This window comes from Myotis nattereri, assembly GCF_964212035.1.
Source record: "Myotis nattereri genome assembly, chromosome: 3".
NCBI lineage: Eukaryota > Metazoa > Chordata > Mammalia > Chiroptera > Vespertilionidae > Myotis > Myotis nattereri.
The window spans coordinates 169,559,532-169,581,738 of record NC_138077.1 but is presented as its reverse complement, the minus strand read 5'-3'; the positions used below and the strand labels follow the sequence as shown (position 1 = coordinate 169,581,738).

The window sequence follows — 22,207 nt, the reverse complement described above, 5'->3', positions numbered from 1 at the left end:
AGTTCGGCCTCTGGTCTAGTCTCTGGCTCTGCTTGCCTCACTCACCCAGAGCTGCTGCTTTTTTAAAAAACAAAACAAAACAACAACAACAAAAATACCACAAAACCCACAACACTTTATTACTGAAAGTATTACGTATGTCCCCTCTTTTTCTCCTATTGACCCCTTCTGGCCTGTCTCCACCCCCCTCCCTAGGCCCTCATCACCCTACTGTCTTGTGTCCATGGGTTCAAACATATACATACAAGTTCTTTGATCACTTTCCCAACAACCCATGCTCCTCCGCCTTCCCTCTGAGATTCTGCATTCACAGAGCTGCTTCTTTACCTTTGTAGAAAATTGGTTGTCCATATAGGTGTTAATCTTTATTCCGTTCCAGTAATCTGCTTTTCTATCTTTACACTAATATCCATTGACTTGATTATTGTAGCTTATTAGCTATAACTTCTTTTTTAAAATTATTTATTGTTGAAAGTATCACATATGTCTTCTTTCCTCCCATTAACCTCTCCCCACCCACTCCCACCTCCCAGCACAAGCCCTCATCCCCCTACGGTCTATGTCCATTGGTTATGATTATATGCATGCACACAAGTCCTTTGGTTGAACTTTTATCCTCCCTCCCTCCCTCCTATACCCTCCCTCTGCTGTAACTTCTTGTTTTATTATTTTAGTGGTTGCTTTCGGATTTATAAGATAGCCTGATATTATACCTCCAAGTGATATTACACCACTTCACTGCATAATAACATATCTCCCCCCTTTCTAAGCTTGGTGCTAATGCCATACATTTTACTTCTACTTATGATATAAACCCCACACTACATGGTAATTATTTTTGCTTTAGATCATCCGTAAATGTTTACCCTCCATTAAATTTTATTTCTTTGTGTAGAACTAGACTTTCATTTGCTATCATTCATTTTCTTTTTGCCTGAAGGACTTTCTTTAACATGTTTAATAATGCAGGTCTCATGGTGGTGAGTTCTTTCAGTTTTGGTACGCCAGCAAAAAAGTCATCATTTCACATTTATTTTGAAAGATATTTACATTGGGTATAGGATTTTAGGATAGCAATTTTTCTTTCCTTTTTTGTACTTCTCTTCTTGCTTATATCATTTCTGACAGCTAACCTGCTTTGACCCTTATCTTTGTTTCCCTGATATAATGTATGGCTTTGCCGATGCTCTTTATGCTGGGTGTGCAGAATAGCTTATTTCAATTTGGATTTTGTGTCCTACATCTTAAATATAGTCAGTACCTTTACATCTATATTAATGTTTTCCTCTCCTTTTTCACATAGGCCTGAAGTGTCAGAAGAATCACCGCTGGTCCCCCAGAAAGGCAGTTTCCGGCTGGTTCAGTGCAACTGCAATGCTCATAAATGTTGTGAATGCCATGTGTCTGTGCCAGCAGCCAAGCTCAACTGCACTCTCTCTATGTATTTAAAAATCACATCTGGGGGAGTGGTTTTTCAGTCACCTTTACTGTCAGTTCAACCCATCACTATCGGTAAGTTGTGTATAAGAAAATCACAGATCTAAACATCAGTCATACAAACAGGTTAAACACGGCTTACAAAATTTGTCACTAGCTTATCTCGCTTTCACCAGCTCTGTAATCATGGTAAACGTGGTGCCAGGGAGTATTGTGAGCAGCTTCTGGAATGGTTGTAGCATTCAGTCATTCAGTAGTAACAGCAGTATTGCTATCTTTGCAATTGTAATCTCAATTCTTGCTTGAAAACAGTTTTATTTCTTTAAATCCTGGATCTGTCTAATGAGATATACTAATAAAGTATTTGGTTATCACATTTTTACATCTCAGATAGCTATTTATGAAAGTAATTAGGAGCTTTTTTTTGCCTGGATTTATTCCTTCAATAAATATTTCTTAGAGGCTCATGATTTGGGAGCCGGGGAAAACAGTAGTGAATGAGACAGAGTTCTTGCCTCACAGAGTAGGGACAAATAATAGTGGGCAGAGATAAACAAAAAGTAAACAAGGAGTAATTTTCTATACAAATCTGAGCAAAAGAAAAACTCAAATAATAGGTAACGCTCCATGTTTTCAGTGCAAAGATCCCCCTAAATTTTTTGACCAGCTTGAATATGTCACTACAAATGTGACTAATATAAGTAAATGTTAACTTAAAATATTTAACTTTTTAATTCAGTTTTGTGTACATATGTTAAATAATATATTTTAATTATTAATATATAATTTTAATATATAATTATATAATATATAATTTAACAGTGTTACTAGTTTTTCAGCTCATATTTCCTTAGGTAGTTATACATTAACTCTTTACTCGTATCTTTGCATTGTTTTTGACATCACTAGAGTCACTTTTCTAGGTATCTGAAACAATTTTCCTCACAATTTCTCCTTTACTTCTAAGTTATTGGGGATATATCACTTTTTGAATCTGCATATGACATTATGTCTTAACATTAGGACTTTCAAGTAATTTGTCTTCCAGGTCACCTTTTAAGTAGTTGAAAGAACAAGATGTGCTAACATTTCAATTTGACTTCATTTTATGATTATCACAAGAAACGCTTGACTTAAAACATGTTCTTTTTTTCCTGTTTTTTTTTCTTAAGTGAAGCCCGATCCACCATTAGGTTTGCATATGGAAATCACAGACAGTGGTGATTTAAAGATTTCTTGGTCCAGTTCAACATCGGTACCATTTCAACTTCAATATGAAGTGAAATATTCAGAGAATTCTACAAGTATGAGAGAAGTAAGTATATTTTAGTAAAGGAAAAGTTGAGATGCAACTAAAGTAAAGGTGAGACTCAGCTATGTCCCATAGAAAGTGCTCTCCACATACCAAATATGCCTGCTCCTTGTAGAGCAGGATCCGTTATAACTTAACATTGCACCACTGGCTTTCATTTAAGATCAGCATGGGAACTTACCATATGAACAGCATTTCTGCATCTTCTGTAAAATGCTTTTAGAAAAATTATTTGACGTTACTCAGTGTTGCTTATATATGGACCTATGTTACATATTGAAGAGCATGACAAATTCCTTCCAGAATTTACTGATAGAGAAAGCTCCTCTTCTAAAAAAGTTTATATATATTAAATTGATCTCTCTTCTTTCCCCTGTTTTCTCTTCCCCTCCCCTCTCTTCTTTCTTCCTCTCATTTACACACACACACACACATACACACACACACAGTTAAATGGCTACAGGAAGTCCAACTACACAAACTTGAATTTATTTATAATTTTTTCACCTACCGATCTTCTTTGATTTCTGATGTTACATTTAATCCTTTTAAAAATTGCTTAGTATATTTATTTACATGCAGTGCAGTGTATGCATTTGCACTGTAAAGTGCATCAAATCCTTTTTTCATTTTCTCAGTAAGTTTTTGTGGAGCTCCTGCTAGATATCAAGAACGGGCATGCTTGTATCAGGATATACTGGGGTAGTAGACCAAAATGAGAGGAGTTTTGGAGTACTGGTGAGAGATGGTGGGTTATAGCATTAAATGGAGGTAGGGGAAGATTTCATTGAGAGGCTGGCAATGTAAATATGTGGGGGAATCCGCTTCCAAATAGAGAGAACAGCCATTCAGAGGTTCTAACCTGGGTGAGAGGCTGGAGGCCAGGGGAGTGAATGAGAGTAAGAGTAACAGTGTGAATCAAAGTGGATAAAATCAAAGGGAATAGTGGTCTAGTTTCATTCTGTTGCATGTGACTGTCCAGTTTTCCCAAACCAATATAATGTTACTAACCAGTTACCTCAATCAAAACCAATCAATCAACTAGTCCTATATAATAAAGAGTTAATATGCTAATTAGACCAAACCGCAGAATGATCATCCGGACGACCTTCTGGACAACCATCCGGATTACCTTCTGGATGAAGCCAGGGCTGTGAGGGCCAGCCAAGGCTGTGAGGGCCCTGTGAGGGGCTGCAAGGGGCTGCGAGGGGCTGCAAGGGCCAGCCGAGGCAGCCAGAACTGCGAGGGCTGAGCCCCTTGCACAAATTTCATGCATCGGGCCTCTAGTATGCAATAAAACCAAGAAGGTTAGGGGAGGAGAACAAAGAGATTGTTAAGAACCTCATGGGCCATGCATGGACTTTGGCACTTTGTGAAACTAATTGTTCTGTGATTTAGAGATAAATATCTGTTTTCTTAGATCTAGGACAACTTTTTTTAAGACTTTATTTTCATAAAGAGTGGGATGGGAATTCTTTTTATGATGTGTATGGAAAACCAGAGTTAAGACTTCTCTGGGCTTCAGCTTTCTGATCTGTAAAATTGAGAAAATAGGATTTTAAATACTATAGGTGATCTGATATTGTTTAATGGGTTCCTAATGCTTTTCACCATTTTCATTCTACGGTGCCTTGAAGTCTAAGACACAGGGGAGCCCAATAGTTTTAGAGTATATCATTAGGAAACCGAATTTATTCGCTAAGCAATTCTTTGCTGGTGCTTTATGCAAAGTTAGGTCTCTTAAATATTTTCCTTCTACTTTATAAACTGTATTTTGATTCACTGTAGTTTATCATCAGTCTAAGATTCTTAAAAATTATTCATGCCCTCCGTCTGTGACTTTTTCCTCTAGGAACAAAGCAGTTCTCTGTTCACCCTGCCCATCATTTCCACGTGTGCTTTCCGGTTGTCAGCAGGGGCATGACGCTTCCCATTGACACTATATATCTCAAGATTTGAAAAGTTATATTCATTATCATCCAGTTAAAAATATTTGTTTATTGTCATTGTGATTCTTGGACTCATGGGTTATGTAAAATTTTATTGACTAATGTACCAACCTTTGTTATTTGGTTATTAATTTCTGTTTAATTCCATTGTGGCCAGCTAACTCCTCTGTGAGATTTTAATTCTTTGAAATTTGTTGAGACTTGCTTGTGATCTCACAAGGGGTAAAGGGCTCATAGTGACTTGATACTTTGATGTTTTCAAATAATATTTAACAGGCTGATGAGATCGTCTCAGCCACATCTCTGCTAATAGACAGTGTGCTTCCTGGGTCTTCGTATGAGGTTCAGGTGAGGGGCAAGAGGCTGGATGGCCCAGGCATCTGGAGTGACTGGAGCAACCCTCTTATTTTTACCACACAAGGTAGGTTTTTGTAATAGTACCTTCTATTGAAAAGGGAATATGTTTTTTGAAGTTGCGTTTGGTATAAGACTCTTAAATTTTGTGGCACTAAACCAGAAAGACATTTCTACATAAATTTTGAAAAAGCTAATTTGTTAATGAAAACTTGTATAAGAGCTCCCAGGTGTGTATGCATCCATAGCAGTATCTTGTTGAATTACTTTCTTTTTCAAAATTTACAGTTAATATAAAAGTTTCAAACTCACAAATTCAGAACACTACTTGTATTGATGTTTCCTTAACTTACTTTAAAAAAATTAATCTTAGAGAGAGGAAGGCAGGGAGAGAGAGAAATATTGATGTGAGAGAAAAACATTGATTGGTAGCCTTTTGCATGGGACTTGACTGAAAATCGAACCCGAAATCTGGGTATGTGCCCTGACCAGGAATTGAACCTGCCATCTTTTGGTGCACAGGATGATGCTTCAACCAACTGAGCCACACCGGTCAGGGCTCCTTAACTCACATTTTGAAAAATCAGATATATTTATTAAAAAATATATTTTTCTATACATATTGTTTTATTGATTTCAGAGAGGAAGGGAGAGAGAGAGAGAAACATCAATGATGAGAGAAAATCATTGATTGGCTGCCTCCTACATGACCCCCACTGGGGATCGAACCCACAACCTGGGCATGTGCCCTTGGCCAGAATCGAACCTGGGACCCTTCAGTCTGCAGGCCGACGCTCTACCCACTGAGCCAAACTGGCGAGGGCCTTATTTATATTATTTAAAAAGTAAATATTCACCATTTACCCCATCAATTTCAATACATTTGGTTAATGTAAATTTTACAAATTGTCAGGTTTTTAATAAATTGTCTTTCTTATTTTAAGCTAATATTTTAGCACTTAATAATGCCAAAATACTTTGACTTTAATCTGACTTCCCAGTTAAGCCTTAATTATATGCATTCGATTTTGAAGTGAAATGTTTTGTGTGTTTATTACCTTTAAAACAAAAAGCTTCAACTTAATTTTTAAAAGTTCATTTGTACTCTTTTGAAAAATGGATTATTCTGAGTCTTTTGAAGCAGCTGAGTAACGAGATGTGGAGCGCATGGAAGGTAGGTTAATGGTCTCTCAGGTCCCGGCTAGGTACTTATTTGCAGTAAGTAATGTACTATGAGGCTTGAATGCCACTCCACACTAGTTTATAAACCTAATGCACTGGCTTCTGTCCAGTACTTTCATGCTACTGAGTTTTTTCCTGTTTATGTCTAACTGCCAATGGCTGGCGTAGATTTTAAATATAAAGATATTGGAGTTTAGCATGCTGCTGCAGAAAACTTAAAAACCAATGAAGTGTTTTCAATTTTGTTTTTTGGGATAACCCAAAAAATGTTATGTAAGAAAACAGATATTCATATGTTATCAGCAGAAAATGGTTTTACCTTAAATATACTGATTTTATAATGCACTCTGGCAGAAATAATTTCTTCCTTTGTTAACAGTTGTTGACTTTTATTCTATTTCTAATTAAGAGCATAGACAAATTATGCTTCCAACAACAGGGAACTGAAAAAGTAGGATGGAATAGTGTATAGACATTAAAAGTAATATTTTAGAAAAGTTTGGGTTTGCTTTGTCTTCAAACACAGATTGGAATAAAATAACTCAAAATTATGCTACAGAGCAGCAATATACAGACCTGCTTTGTATATTGGTGCATTAATTTTACATTTCCTAACTAGTTTTCTTATTTAAAGCTTATTTCTATACCTTTCCTACTAATTTGAAATTTTCATATATCCAAATGAGACAATAGTCCACCATTTTTGGGGGGGAGGGAGGGATGGGTGTTATCTTACAGAGATTTAAGAACTCACCCTAAGCTTCACTGATTCTTAAAGCAAAGTCTCATGGAAGACAAGTCATTGTGGAATTAGACTACATTTCACTTTTGTTAAATTTCTACCTATCACTTAGCAAGTGACCATTACTCATGAAATCATATCCTATATAATAAAAGGCTAATATGCAAATTGTCCCCTTGGGAGTTCGACCAGAAGACCTGGAGTTTGATCGCTCGCTATGATGTGCGCTGACCACCAGGGGGTGGCGCGGAACATGGCAGGCGACCAGCGGTGGTGGTGGCGGTGGGGCACTGAGGGAGCAAAGGAAGGAGGAGGCAGGGAGGCAGGGAACCTGATCCTGATCAGCCCTGATCACTGGCCAGGCCTAGAGACCCTACCCATGCATGAATTTCATGCACCGGGCCTCTAGTATTATAATAAAACTGAAGATATTTATGGAAAGTCAAGTATTTGAGAATGGGAGTGCTTGGGATCTTAACTAGCTGTACACAAACAGGCAGTTACAATTATGCAGTCTCTTAGCACACTTGTTTTGTTTTTGGCAGTGTCATCCTTGAATGCTTTTATCAATTTTTTTTAGATAGTAAATTGTTTACACAATGTTTTCTTTCTTCATCTGATTTTCTACCTTTCTTCCCTCATTACAGATGTCATATACTTTCCACCTAAAATTCTGACAAGTGTTGGGTCTAATGTTTCTTTTCACTGCATCTACAAAGATGAAAACAAGATTGTTTCCTCAAAAAATATTGTTTGGTGGATGAATTTAGCCGAGAAAATTCCTGAAAGCCAGTATAACATTGTGGGTGACCGTGTTAGCAAAGTTACTCTTCCCAGTTTGAATGCAACCAGACTGCGAGGAAAGTTCACCTACGATGCAGTGTACTGCTGCAACGAGCATGAGTGCCACCATCGCTATGCTGAATTGTATGTGGTTGGTAAGCACACTGAGGTTTTCTTCCTTTTGTTCCACAAGATAAATTTATCTTAGGGACACTGTATTAGAGTCTCATTTATTTTCATTAAGCATTCTTTTGGTATTTTTGCTGCATATTAATATTTTTATGTGTTTTAAATAGATGTCAATATCAATATATTATGTGAAACTGATGGGTACTTAACTAAAATGACTTGCAGATGGTCAACTAATGCAATCCAATCACTCACGGGGAGTACTTTGCAATTGAGGTATCATAGGTATGTATTCTTTTTCTGTTTTTATTTTTGTGTGGATATGTTGAGATAAAAATTTCCTATAGAAATATCGCCATCACGGTATTCTTGTAGCTTTTCTTCTTGAAAGAGGATAGTAGAATATACTTCATTAGAAAACAGTAATTGCTACTTTTAGCGATTTTAATGCCATATTAAGAGCAAATAGTGGCAGAAGGGCTGTTTCAAAGAAGAGGAGAAATGCTTTGTATGTTATGAGGCAGGGTGTTGATAGGAGCTCAGTTATAAAAAAATGATTTTCTAGAAGATGAATGATATTCTTGACTATATGATTCATATGCAAAGCAAGAATTGATATCTTCAAAATTACACTGCTTTGAACTAGAAAGTAGTCGGACACTGTAATTATGCTATAATTACTATCAACTCTGTTTTCAGTTTGTGGTAGAATTTAATCTGTATTGAAAGTGTAAGGAAATTATTTTCCTTCCCATCTCAGGGATGCCCACTACTGCTTTTGGCCTATAGTTTTAAAATGGTATTACAGAGGTATAATATTAGCTTAGCTTTCAAGGTGTTAATAGGTTCTCTCTCTAACTGGGTCATTATCTCCTTGTTAGAGCAATGCCATTTACTTTATTTGCATTTCCACTTAGTGTCTAATGAAATATTTAATAAGGGTTACTGTCTGCTTTTATGGAAAAACAAGATTGTGATGTAGCTGGGAATTCTAAAATACCTTTTTAATAAGGACAACTACTTTTAGATGGAGCAAAACCGGTACCTTTTAAACAGCAAAGCAGAATTCTCAAATCTTACTGCTTCCATCAATGTTGTATATTAATAGACTGTTTTCATGTCTTTCAAGGAGCAGCCTTTATTGTTCTGATGCTCCATCTATTCATACCACCTCTGAACCCAAAGATTGCCATTTGCAGAGAGATGGTTTTTATGAATGCATATTTCAGCCAATCTTTCTATTATCCGGCTACACAATGTGGATAAGGATCAATCACTCTCTGGGTTCATTGGATTCTCCTCCAACGTGTGTTGTTCCTGATTCCATGGGTAAGTTAAATTGCTGTGTGTCTTCATTTTTACCAGCAGACTTGGATTTAGATTGATTCAGGGCAGTTGTATTTTACTATTTTCTGATCATATTAGATTTAAATATTTGTTCTGCTCATAGTGAAATTGAGAAGACAATCAGCATTTGAAAGTTTTACTATATTTACTGTATTTTAAAATTTTTGTAGCACAATTTTTTAGCAATAGGAATATTTTCAGCATACTATTTGATGAGTGAAATTTAATAATATTATTAATAATGCACTACTTTGTATTTTTTCCCCCCAATGTACTTATAGAAACATTTGGAGTTTTTAAATCTCAAAGTTTAATTTAGGTATTCTGATGGTTTTTGTAATCTGAATAGTAATAACTCAAGGCTTTAATTTATGAGGTTGTGTAGGGAGCAGCATTCAAAATAGCTAAAGTCAAGTGAAGAAGAGAAAATAGACAAGGAAGGATGGCATCCATGATGAAATTTTAAGTACTCTTTTCAAAACACATTTTGATTTCAAAGGATTAAGAGGATCCTGGGAAAATTTGATATATCCATCCAGTATTATTACTGTGGAAGCTTTGAGAAATGGTCCATTTATGATTGTGCAACAGAGATAAAAGAATACATTCCAGTGCTCTGTACTATTTTTGTTGGGAAAATATGCCAAAAATCACTATTTGATTCATTATACTTTCAAATAATTAGTACACATCAGAGTTAAAACCTGCATTTTGTTAAATAGAAGACAAACTTATAATGTTTAGATTTCTTTTTCCACATAAAGTCACATTGTTGTGCTTGGGCACTGGGACTTTTGGTTTCCAAATATGTTGAACATACAGACAACTGATACCATATGTTGCTACATTGTCTTTTTCTATTTAAAAAAAATGTTCTTGCCATTTTAGTCACCTTTGCCTCCATTTCTGTCCCCTGGGAGGTCAATGGGGGGCGAGGGGAGGGGGAGGAGATATATGTACTACTATTTGTAATACCTTAAACAATAAAATAAAATTAAAAAAAAATACAACTAAAGGAGATTAAAAATGGCAGCAGAGTAAGTGGATGCTGCATGGACATGCCCAGAAACAAACTGGAATTACAACTAAAATACAGAAAAATTTCCTGGATAATCAATGGAAAACTTGCAGGAAAGAACCCTGATACCCGAGAACTGAAAGTGGAGACTGCATGGAGACTGATTTATTTTGTATATTGTAAAAAAATAATAATAATAATTAATTTTAAAAATACAGCTTTAAAAAAAGCCTGTTTTTCAAAGATTTTAGAGAGCCAAGTCTTCACTCTGCAAGACTACCTCTGACCTTGACCCAGAAATACTTACTAATAGATAGTAGAAGAGTTTGAAATTCACACATGTGGGAATGGATGCAGTGCATATATTTTGCCTTTAATTAAAGCTCTACATGGAACAGAGTTTGCTCTCAATGTTTATCCCGTGTTCAGTATGGTATCTTCCTTCTGCATGCAGAGCCAAGGGCTCAATTTCTAATCAGGTCTTACTATAAACAGAGTGACATGGACAATGTATTCATTTTTAAAGAATCAACCTATTTGCAAAATAATCCCTTTTGTATTTATTACATAAAGTTGTAGGGGAGCAAATAAGATAAGGGATGTGACATTTATTAAAAAAGAGCTACTACTTTGTAAATATAAGGTATGGAAATAGAACATCATAAGAATGGTTTTTAAAACATCACTACTGTTACATATACTGTTTTTTTTTTAAATTTCTAGTAAAACCATTGCCTCCATCCAGTGTGAAAGCAGAAATTACTGCAAAAATTGGATTATTGAAAATATCTTGGAAAAAGCCCATTTTTCCAGAGAATAATCTTCAGTTCCAGATTCGTTATGGCTTAAATGGAAAAGAAATACAATGGAAGGTAACTTTTATCTAGAAATTTCTTTAGCTTGTTTCACTAAATGTTATTTCTGACTATTTTAATAATTTTATTGCAACGTACTTTGTTGTCATAAGATTTATTTATTTAGTATATCCTCTGTATTCTGTAGCTATTTTTGTTACAGTGATCTAAGTTTAACCCTTTAAAGAAACAAAATTTCCCACAATCTATCATTTCCAAAAGTGAGCTTTTACCATTGGCCCCACAAAATGTTTCTTTACAAAAGCTTGCATGGTTAAACAAGTTTAGGAAACCCTGCATCACTGTATGTTCCTAGTGTAAAGTCATAGTTTATTACATATCAAAGGTTAGGAAAGGTCCTGCATTAAAGAAACATTTATTTGTGAATTTACTTCATCCTATGTTTCTCAAACTTATTTTACCAATAAGCCCCTTTTTATCCAACATCTAATTATATTCTTTAGTACACATATCCAATGGAATACATTTTGGAAGAAGCTGCTTTTACCAAATAACCAGAATCATACCCATAGGTGCAAGTGTGCATATGATGACTCATGGTGTCAGTTGTCTGATGGCAGCCTGCAAAGACTTACAAACGTCACTAGGTCATGATGATTGTAACTGAAATGAATGTGATTCTTTACCTGCTTATTAAGGAGATTGAATATCAGAGATCCTCCACAGCAGGCCCTATTAACTACTAGGTTAAAATTCTTAATAGTTTTTGTGGATAGAGGCTTAGTGGACAGAGATGTGTAATAATAGGCTTATGAGAATGATTGGGAAGTGAGGCTGCAAGTGAACCAGTCCAAATCTGGTTACAACAAGGGGACTAAGGTAGTCCTTAACCTGAAGGAGCTCATGATCCAAGTCTGATAGGAGTATTTCCAAAGCCAGAAGACACAAAGTCAGTTTACTCTTCAATTTGGAATAGTGTTAAGGTTTAAAATGAAATGTACTTCAGGGCCCTTTAGCCACCTGTGTGTGAGTCATGATCAATCTAATGCATTGACTTATGTTACAGATGCATGAGGTATATGATGCAAAATCAAAATCTGTCAGTCTCCCGGTGCCAGACCTGTGTGCAGTCTACGCTGCTCAGGTGCGCTGTAAGAGGCTGGATGGACTGGGATATTGGAGTAATTGGAGTACTCCAGCCTACACAGTGGTCATGGATGTAAAAGGTCTGTAGAGATTTTGTAAATGTGTCTTAAAAATGCATGTGTGTGTTTCAAATACTATGACTGAAAAATATTACCTCTGAGAATACAAGTACAACTTGGGCTCCTTGTTGTTTTGCAGTTCCTATCAAAGGACCTGAATTTTGGAGAATAATTCATGAAGACAGTACAAAAAAGGAAAGAAATGTCACTTTACTTTGGAAAGTATTTCTGCTTTTTTATGTTATTCTTCATTGTTCATAATTTTAGGCTCTGCAATCCCATATTTCATTTCCATTTTAAGAGACGATCATAGATAGCTAAGATCCCTAGGGGAGGATGTGTCAGCACGGAGTTAGGAGACTTTAGTTCTATTCTCAGCTTAAGGTATTATAGTTATGTCAGTACTATTTTGGCAAAGTCACCTCAACTCTTTAGCCTAATCTGTATAAAAGTAGGATTGCACCAGATGACATCTAATGTTCCTTCAAGTCCAAGAATTCTATTTATATTTAATCCTAAACAAAGTAAATGCCTTCTCCACATACCTCAAGGACATCTAGAACAAGAGATATTCTTTTTGCATGATGACATATATACTGTGGATATTTCCATAAACAGTGGATATTCAGCCTAACAATTTTCAAAATATTCTCTCTACTATATGAATTTTGTATCCCAAGTGAATGGATTATTTTTTGTCACAATTTTGGGGCAACACAAACATTCAGTCCACAGCAAACATTATCTGCCATTAGGGAATCACAAATTCCAACAACAAGTGTGTAGAGATACCACTACATACTATTTAGAATGGTTAAAATAAAATTAAAAAAAACAATGGACAATAAATTGCTTGCAAATATGCAAGGCAACAGGAAGTTTTATTCTTTGCTGGTGGGACTACAAAATGGAAGATAGTTTGGTAGTTTCTTACAAAGTTAAACAGTGTTACCATAGGATCCAGCATCATACTATTAGCTATTTACCCAACTGATTTGAAAACTTGTCTTCACATAATAATTTGCACATACATGTTCATAGTAGCTTTATTCATAATCACTTCAAATTGGAAGCAACCAAGATATCCTTCTATAGATGAATAGCTAAACAAACTATGGTACTTCCATCCAGTGGAATGTTATTCAGTGATAAAAAGAAATTTCTATAAAGCCACAAAAAGATGTGGATGAATCTTAAATGCATGTAGCTTAGTGGTAGAAGCCCATCTGAAAGGTCTACATAATGATTCCACATACATGACATTCTGAAAAAGGCATAACTGTAGAGAAGATAGAAATATTGGTGGTTTCTAGGGGTTTGGCTGATGATGAAAAGTTTGAATAGGTAAAGCACAAGGGATTTTTTATGGTGGTTAAACTATTCTGTAGATTGCCATGGTGGGTACACAGTATGGTGAGTACATATGCATTAGTCAAAACCCATAGAAAGCATCCCTTAATGTATGCAAATTAAAAATAAATCACTTAGTGGGTTGGAGGATCCCGGGATGGAATCCAGACTTGGACAAAAGAATCTAACTGTATTACACGTGTATGCAAAACCTCACTGAAGGAGTGGGAGAAAAAAGTGCAGGCCTAAGTAACTTTGTAAATGCATGGATTCTTAAAACTAAGGCAAAAGAAGTGGCATTATGCACTGGGTTCTATTTGATAATGTTAATTATTATGGGTTAACAATTCTTATACTACTGTACATGTAAACTGGAATTGAATAATCAAGGAAATGGGTGTGGATGGTGGGACCCAGATGTCTCATTGTTGGATTGGTTATAGAGAATCTAGGGGCAGAAGACCAGAATGACCCGTGTGGTGAGGACTTAGAGTTGGAGACATCAGTATGAGCTTCTGTTTAGCTTAATATGGCTACAGATGGATGCATTTAGAAGTATTTATAGATATAAATATTAGTATACACACATATATTATCTTGATTTGCACTCGAGTAACGACACTCCAGTGACAAGGAGCATGCTCAGATTTGTATTTCTAATGGTATTTCTAATACCATTCTCCAATGAAAGGAACTAAAGTTCCTTGAAAATGGCTGGTTTGGGACCGGGGCAGGAAATCCACAAGGTGAGTCTAGAGCAGCTTCCTAGTACCAAAAAGTAAGGAAGTTTATCATCATTTCTAATCGATGGTTACAAAAGTAAATATTTGTATATGAAAACTGACATGGATTTTACAAAATGAAATGTGAAATATGCATGACTTTTCAGACATTTCATTCTTGCAATGTTTGCTGCAAGAATCTCATTCCTCACTCACCCAGGTTATTTCAGGCCCTGTAGGGGTAGATGTGTATGTGCTTGTGTGTTTTTTTTTCTGATATCTGACTTATAGGAACCTCAGTGACAAAAAAAAGAAAGGAAGGAAGGAAGGAAGGAAGGAAGGAAGGAAGGAAGGAAGGAAGGAAGGAAGGAAGGAATTGAGCAGCAGCACTGGTCTAGTCTGTTGTAGAGTCAAGCTTTCTGGGGTTTACAAAGGATTGGTAGCACTTATTCTTACCTGAAGCAGGTGAAGGCGGTGGGAGAAGTGGTATATTCTGTAGAGTGGAGGACTGGAATTGGACTAAATCTGTGTTTTACACTGGAACTGTCAGTGACCTGGTATGATTTATTTTCAGCCTTGGACTGAAATTCTGGGGTGCCATGCACACTGTTCTGACAGCCTCTGTTACTTGAAGTGGCAGCATATCAAGGGGAGGGAAAATGAGTGACAGTTTTACTGCGATTAATATATGATGATGAAGAACATTTTCAGCTTTTCTCTACTGGTCTTTTTTTTTCTTTCTTTAAAATTAGAGCGAAACTTTTTGGTAGAAAAACTTTGTATTCATACTTCATTATCTTCCAATGATTTATTTTCTGAATATTAAGAGAAAAAGAAAAACAGAAGAGGGAAAATAACTTTGCTATGCTCCATACCCACCTGACACCTTCACCTAGCCTGTGGTCAGAGGCAGACCCTCCCCTCCCCCACCGCCTCCTACCTCAGCCTGGACATAGGCAGTGCTGCCCCTGGTCTGACCCTGCCTCCCAGTGGGAATGTATAGTAAGAGTTCGTGAGCACAGTTGGTATAAAGAGCACTGTAGCCCTTAAACTAATCCAGTTTTATGTTTACTCCAGCCCCTGATGAAAAATGATTCATTGTGCCGTGTGAGAAGATATGTAGTAAAGCACCACACTGCCCGCAATGGAACATGGTCAGAAGATGTGGGCAACCACACCAAATTCACTTTCCAATGGACAGAGCAAACACATACTGTTACAGTTCTGGCTGTCAATTCGATTGGTGCCTCTTTTGCAAATTTTAATTTAACGCTCTCATGGCCTATGAGCAAAGGTAATTGAAAAAGTACAGGGTAGTAAACCTGTGCCCTTTTAAATATTTAATCTTTGTAAACTCCTTCCATTCTAAATGGTCTTCCAAGAAACCTGTGATTCCCTGAATCTGAAAGTCTCTGTTTTACCTTGATCTCTTCTTTGTCTGAAAAATAGCAAACTAGATGGTACTCTGATTATGTATATGGTCCTGGGGTTTTCATGTGGTAGAACATGGTTGAAATGATATTATAATGTGAGAATATTCTAATAAATCTAATGCTTTTGGACCAGTGATGGTCATAGTTAAATCAATCAATCTCTCTCTCTCTCTCTCTCTCTCTCTCTCTCTCTCTCTCTCTCTCCCCCCCCCTCTGTCTCTCTCTTGATATGCACAATTACATGTATACATGTGTTATATGGATTATACATGGGTTATATGGATTATAAATATATGTAATAGTATGACATATTATATGGATGCAAGTAATTGCTCAGACTTGAAAATGTCTGCCTTCCATTCCTTCTCTCCCTTTCCAGGAGCTTATATGTTCTTCAAGGGTATTAGGAGATTTTCATTAATTTTGATTTTAAAAATAAATATTTTTCTTTTCTCCTCAGTAAATATCGTGCAGTCACTCAATGCTTATCCTTTAAATAGTAGTTGTGTGATTCTTTCCTGGATGCTATCACTTAGTGATTACAATCTGATATATTTTATTCTTGAGTGGAAAATTCTTAATGAAGACAATGAAATTAAATGGCGTAGAATCCCTTCGTCTGTTAAGAGGTATTATATCCATGGTAAGTTTACTATACTTTAATAAGTTTTTCTTATGGGTTAGTATGATACTACAGATTACTAATTCAATTAATAGAGCCAGTTAATTAAATAAAACTTGAAAAATATAGATGACAATACCATCTGAATACTTGTAATTTTATCACCTTACCATAAACATTTAATTCTATTTCATTTGATCCTTTTTCATTTAAATATTTCACACAGTAGTCATCATACCATGTAATTTACCACTCTCCTTCTGATTTGTTCCTTTGGTATATCACAAACATGTTTCTATTTTCTCCCCTATCCCTCTACTTATTATTTTTAATGACCATATTGCATTTTATGCCAAAATCTACTTAAACTGTTTATTTATTTGAGAACTATTTTCGTTGCTTTCAGCTTTATCTTTAAACCAATTTGTAATGGCTTTTGATATCTACTGCCAAGTTGTTCTCTTGAATTGTGTGCCAACTTATAACTCCACTCGCAATGAGTGGAAGTGCCATGCTGAAGGTCTGAGGATCTAGGACCTGGGGACATAACCAGCACAAACTCCCAAAAGTAGACCAGTTGCCCCAGGAGGTGATTACAAAGTTTAAGTGCACAATACAGCATTCCAACTCTGAGTTAGGTTTAAATATAGAGAAGCCAAGGATTGCCCTGATCTTATCCTGTATAATAAAAGCCTAATATGCTAAGTGTCTGGTCATCCATTCAACCAATCAAAGTGTAATATGCTAATGATATGCTAAGGCCGCTCAACCACTTGCTATGATGTGCACTGGCCACCAGGGGGAAGATGCTCTGACCAGTAGTTTAGCTTGCTGCTGGGGTTCAGCCGATTAGGACTGAGCAAGATGGGCCGGACATGCCCTGGAGCCCTCCCATGGTCCCTCCCCGGCTGGCCAACCTCCTGTGTCTCTCCCTGGCCCTGATTGTGCACCGGTAGGGTCCCTTGGCCTGGCCTGTGCCCTCTCATAATCCAGGCTGAGATACCACCCCCCAACAGAGTGCACAAATCCATGCACCAGGCCTCTAGTTGTGTAATATCATCCCAAAGACTCATATGTTTATTTCAGAGACCTAGAATTTAGCCTTAGGCTAAATAGAAACAAATTCTTGATAGAGAACTAAATTCATTTCATTACCACTATTATCTAGGTGGTTACTCTCTGTGCTTTTCATTATATCATGTGGACTTTAGGTTTCAAAGAGATTTATCTCTTGTGAAATCATTTTTATATCTTAATAGCACTTGATAGATTCATTTTGAGCTTTGCAACGGAGATGGCCATCCTTCAGTAATCTAGACTCTTGGATATTGCAAGGAGATTCCTGGTTCCCACCCCTATCTTTTTAATATAGGATTTCACAAGACTTGAGTCTTCTAGCTGCCCTTGTAGGAAAACTAAGTAGCTAAATTCCTGTGTAAAGGAAATATTGCTCACCTTGGAGATACAGGAGAAGAGGTAGAGCATACTGTCCTGGACAGGGTAGTACAACACTTATATACCCCGAACTTGAACAAAGTGGCTATCACTGGAACATGTCTTTGAAAAATTGCCATTTCCTATCTCTGGGTAAGATTTTTAAAACTGTTACTTGTAAAATTATTGTCATTATTAAGGAAATTTGGAGTACCTAGGTTGTTTTGAAATTCCTTTAATTATCAGTTTCAATCCATAATAACAACTAATTTCTATGTTTGGAAATATAGGAGGGTCACTTAAAAATGTTTTATATAGATTTCACTCATTTATATGAATTCAGTAAGAATGACCCTTTAATATGTTTATTTCCTCAGATCATTTTATCCCAATTGAGAAGTATCAATTCAGTCTTTACCCTATATTTATGGAAGGAGTGGGGAAACCGAAGATAATTAATAGTTTTACCCAAGGTAAAACTTTTACTTTCAGTTTCTTTTTATACAGATGAATGGTTTCCTGTGTAGTGGTAATGTTGCCATCTGGCTATTCTCCTGATAAAATAGTGCAAGGGTCCAGCGTCTTATGTGTCCCAGGGTACATGCAGTCAGGATGTGTGGTTCCAGGGTGGTAGTAAGAAAGAGAATAATCAGGCACAGTATTGAATTCTTGTATTGGTAAGTAAAATTTTTAGTCTCAAATTGGGTAAAAAGTTGATGCAAACAAAATAAAGGGAAATACACAGCTATACAATAAAATACATCTTCATAAAGACTAGTTAGAAATATATTATTTTTCTGAACATTTTTATATAATGTAGATAAATGCACCTTCCCCAAAGAATGTTTGGGAGCATATATTTGTGAGTTCATAAATTTTAATCAGTCTTCTAAAGGAAATAATTTTTCCTCTGAAAATAAAACTGGAGAGGTTGTCATAGACTGGGCCTCTCATATTTCTAATTCATCTTACCATATTTGGCATATTTACATTTTACTATTACTTTTTAAATTGTCTTCACATCCAAGCACACCAATAATGAAGTTTCAAGAGAGACACATTTTGCCTGGTTTTAAAATGAAAATAATTGAAAGAATTCATTAATGAATTATTGAACAAATGAGAATTCTTCTAAACACTGGGACTTGAAGAGTGAACATCATTCTCTAACCTCCAAGACTCCAATGGGAGTGAGAGACGATAAACAAATCATGTATAATATAATGTCAGATAAAAGTGCCATGAAGTAAGATGAAGGGATAGACTTAAAATGTGGTGTGGTAGTTAGAACGGCCAACATTTGTCTTTTTCATTGTGCAGATGATATGTGAGTAGAGCTTTGCAAGCACAAAGGGGAAGACCATTTCAGCAAGGGCTAGGAAGTACAGAGGAGTGCTTTGTACTGATGAGTGAGCATGCTTAGTGATTCAAGAAACAGCAAGGAGGTCAATGTGTCTGGACTGAACAAGCTAGAGATTGGCAGGTGTCGTAGGTTGGCTTCTTTAGAAGCAGATGCTCAGACAGAGTCATCATAACAAATTTAATTGGCCCTTTGACTCATAATCTAAAAGGGAGCAGAGGGAGAGAATTCACAAATAATTTTTAAAACAATATTTCGCTAAATTACAATAAGCATAATTGTGAACACAATAATAATCATTTTATTAATGGGATCATAACTATCCTTTTATCTTCCTCTTTTTTATTTTTATATTTTAGAGGTCATACAGATCTAGGATGAAATTAGGAAAAAGTCTATTATAATTATTGATACAGAAAGATACTTTTTTTTCCTCAAGCTTCTGAATTGCATGAATTGCATTTCTTTTCCAGATGATATTGAAAAACACCAGACTGATGCAGGTCTATATGTAATTGTGCCAATAATTATTTCTTCATTAACCTTGTTGCTTGGAGCATTGCTAATATTACATCAAAGGTATGAACCTTCAGCATATTTAAACCTTGATTTAAAATACAAATCAGAAGTAATATGCCCTAAATATTTTTAAGATGGCATAAAAAGAAAAGGCCTATTTTCAGATAGCTAAATTCTGTTTTGCTAGCACAACATAAACTTCATGGAAAAAAATGATTTCTTTTCTGAAATGCAAGCAGGAAATAACAAGCCTATTATAGGAAAGCCTAGGCTGTATGTTCTTGGAGGTGGCAAAATGGCTTTCAGAGTTGTGCAATTTGGGTTGAGGACTTTGAGTGGTGAAAATTTACCTGTGGCAGGCAGTCCACTTATAACCAGTAAGCACTCTGCTTTTTAAAAATCAGCACTGCTGGCTCTAGTCAATCTGGTTTGGCAAATGGCCTTGAATTTCTTGTGGGTTTGTGCTGAGAGGTCTGGACCAATGAGTTTTACAGAATGAATCTCTGCAGAAACTTTTGTCTTTTAGCACAAAAGAGGGAGAGTCCATTTTAGAATCAGAATTTATCTTTTGGTCAAGTGAGCTGATGGGGCCATATTGAGTAGACTTGTTTCTGAAACTCACTTGATGACCATTTTTAATATTTTATTTTCTCTGAGAAAAATGCAAAGTGCCTGGCACACAGTTTTCTATAAGTGTTTGCTATTTTTATTATTATAACTAGAGGCCCTGTGTACGAATTCATGCACAGGTGGGGTCCCTTGGCCTGACTGGCGATCGAGGCCTATCGGGAGGCTGGCTGGGCAGGGGGAAGAGTCACGGGAATTTGGCCAGCCCCGGGGGGTAGGGGTGTGGGAGGTTGGCCCGCCAGGGGAAAGGGCCATGGGAGGTTGGCCCGTCAGGCGGAGGGGCCATGGGAGGTTGGCCGGCCAGGGTGGGGAGGAGGCTGCAGGAGGTTGGCTGTGGGAGTGCACTGACCAGCAGAGGCAGCTCTTGCATTGAGCATCTGCCCCCTGGTGGTCAGTGTGCGTCATAGTGACTGGTCGACCAGTGGTTCCAGTCGTTCCAGTCATTAGGTCCTAGATGTCACTTAGGCTTTAATATATATAGATGGTTATTAACTTTGGTCTAGACAGCTCATTGGTGGAAATCTTCCTGTGATAGCATGTAAAAATGAATCTGCCCCTCCTAAGGCATAGCTCTGGGGGATTAATTTCTAGTTTATACATTTATTAACTGTTAACAGTTTTGATATGAATGTTTTTCTGTGATTCCAGTGCCTTATTTTTCTTTTGTAGAATGAAGAAGCTGTTTTGGGATGATGTTCCAAACCCCAAGAATTGTTCCTGGGCACAAGGACTTAATTTTCAAAAGGTCCCTTTTTCAATTTTCTTAACCCCAAATATAAGATTGTATTTTAGATGTCATATGCCTTCTAGAGCTTTAAACATTTTTAAGGTTTAAAAGTTCTTTTTTATTCAATTCATTTGAATATGAGTCTGTTTAATCTACTATATATTTCCAAGAGTAGCAGGATATAAGGATTTAGTACTGGGGGATACAAAATTCAATAGATAGTTTATCAAATGAAAGTTAATAATATGCATATCTCTTATGTATCACAGTACTATGTAATAAAATAAATATTAGAATATTAGGAATCAAATCTGATGGAGAACGGGTTTTGGTATAAATTCATTGTCCTTAGGCAAAGGGCTGGAATCAGTATTTTTAATACCTATAATTATTTCCATAATTATTTAAATCAGATAAAAAAACAATATAAATAATCCCATGATTAAACACTGTAATTTGAAAAATTCAGTTATCAAAATTAAACTTATACTTATGTAAGATGGTTTTTTTAAAACCTCTGCAAATATTTAATTTCATAATTTTATAAGCTCTTCTTTTAAGCAAAACTAGCCCTCAAGATGCTTAGTTTATTACCAGGGATTAACAGCTATACAAATAACACAATTAGAAATAACTCAGATTTTGAAATATAGCAAGAATATTTGGAGTGGAAAAGAATATAATTTCAAATATCTTACTAACGATAAAAATCTTCTAAAATTTAGTAACTTTTTAATCTCATTGCTTTAATCTCCTAAATAACTAAAATTTACTTTTTAAGGAAAAATAATACAGTGTAAATCATGTTATATTACCTAAGAGTACCAGGTAAATGTGCTAACTGCTCTTTGCTTTTATATTCACATTACTTTATTTAATTCTCTCATTGGCCTAATTGCATCATATTTTCTGATGAGAAAACTGAAGCTGAGAGTGATTCAGTTTGTCTTGATCTATCCAGCCATGCATGTAAAAGCCTCAGTGCAAACAGAGGTTCTTGTGACTCAAACTGATTATCTTGCCATCAACTCCATATTAACAATTAATTGCTTAATATACTTAGTGCCACTAAATTGTATACTTAAATATAGTTAAAGGGTAAATTTTTTTTTAAATATATTTTATTGATTTTTTACAGAG

At 36.0% G+C, this 22,207-nt stretch overlaps 1 protein-coding gene across 1 annotated transcript in view; it reads left to right on the top strand.

The window, feature by feature from the left end:
• Positions 1-22,207, top strand: part of LEPR (leptin receptor) — a 58,446-nt gene that overhangs the window by 25,732 nt on the left and 10,507 nt on the right. Inside the window, exons 4-17 of the mRNA XM_081087358.1 lie at positions 1,304-1,512; positions 2,610-2,752; positions 4,975-5,119; positions 7,624-7,914; positions 8,056-8,173; positions 9,018-9,217; positions 10,977-11,125; positions 12,135-12,294; positions 12,413-12,495; positions 15,423-15,639; positions 16,239-16,421; positions 18,212-18,307; positions 19,668-19,773; positions 21,010-21,085. Coding sequence (XP_080943484.1) covers positions 1,304-1,512; positions 2,610-2,752; positions 4,975-5,119; positions 7,624-7,914; positions 8,056-8,173; positions 9,018-9,217; positions 10,977-11,125; positions 12,135-12,294; positions 12,413-12,495; positions 15,423-15,639; positions 16,239-16,421; positions 18,212-18,307; positions 19,668-19,773; positions 21,010-21,085 — 2,176 coding nt within the window. The remainder of the gene's footprint in view (positions 1-1,303; positions 1,513-2,609; positions 2,753-4,974; positions 5,120-7,623; positions 7,915-8,055; positions 8,174-9,017; positions 9,218-10,976; positions 11,126-12,134; positions 12,295-12,412; positions 12,496-15,422; positions 15,640-16,238; positions 16,422-18,211; positions 18,308-19,667; positions 19,774-21,009; positions 21,086-22,207) is intronic.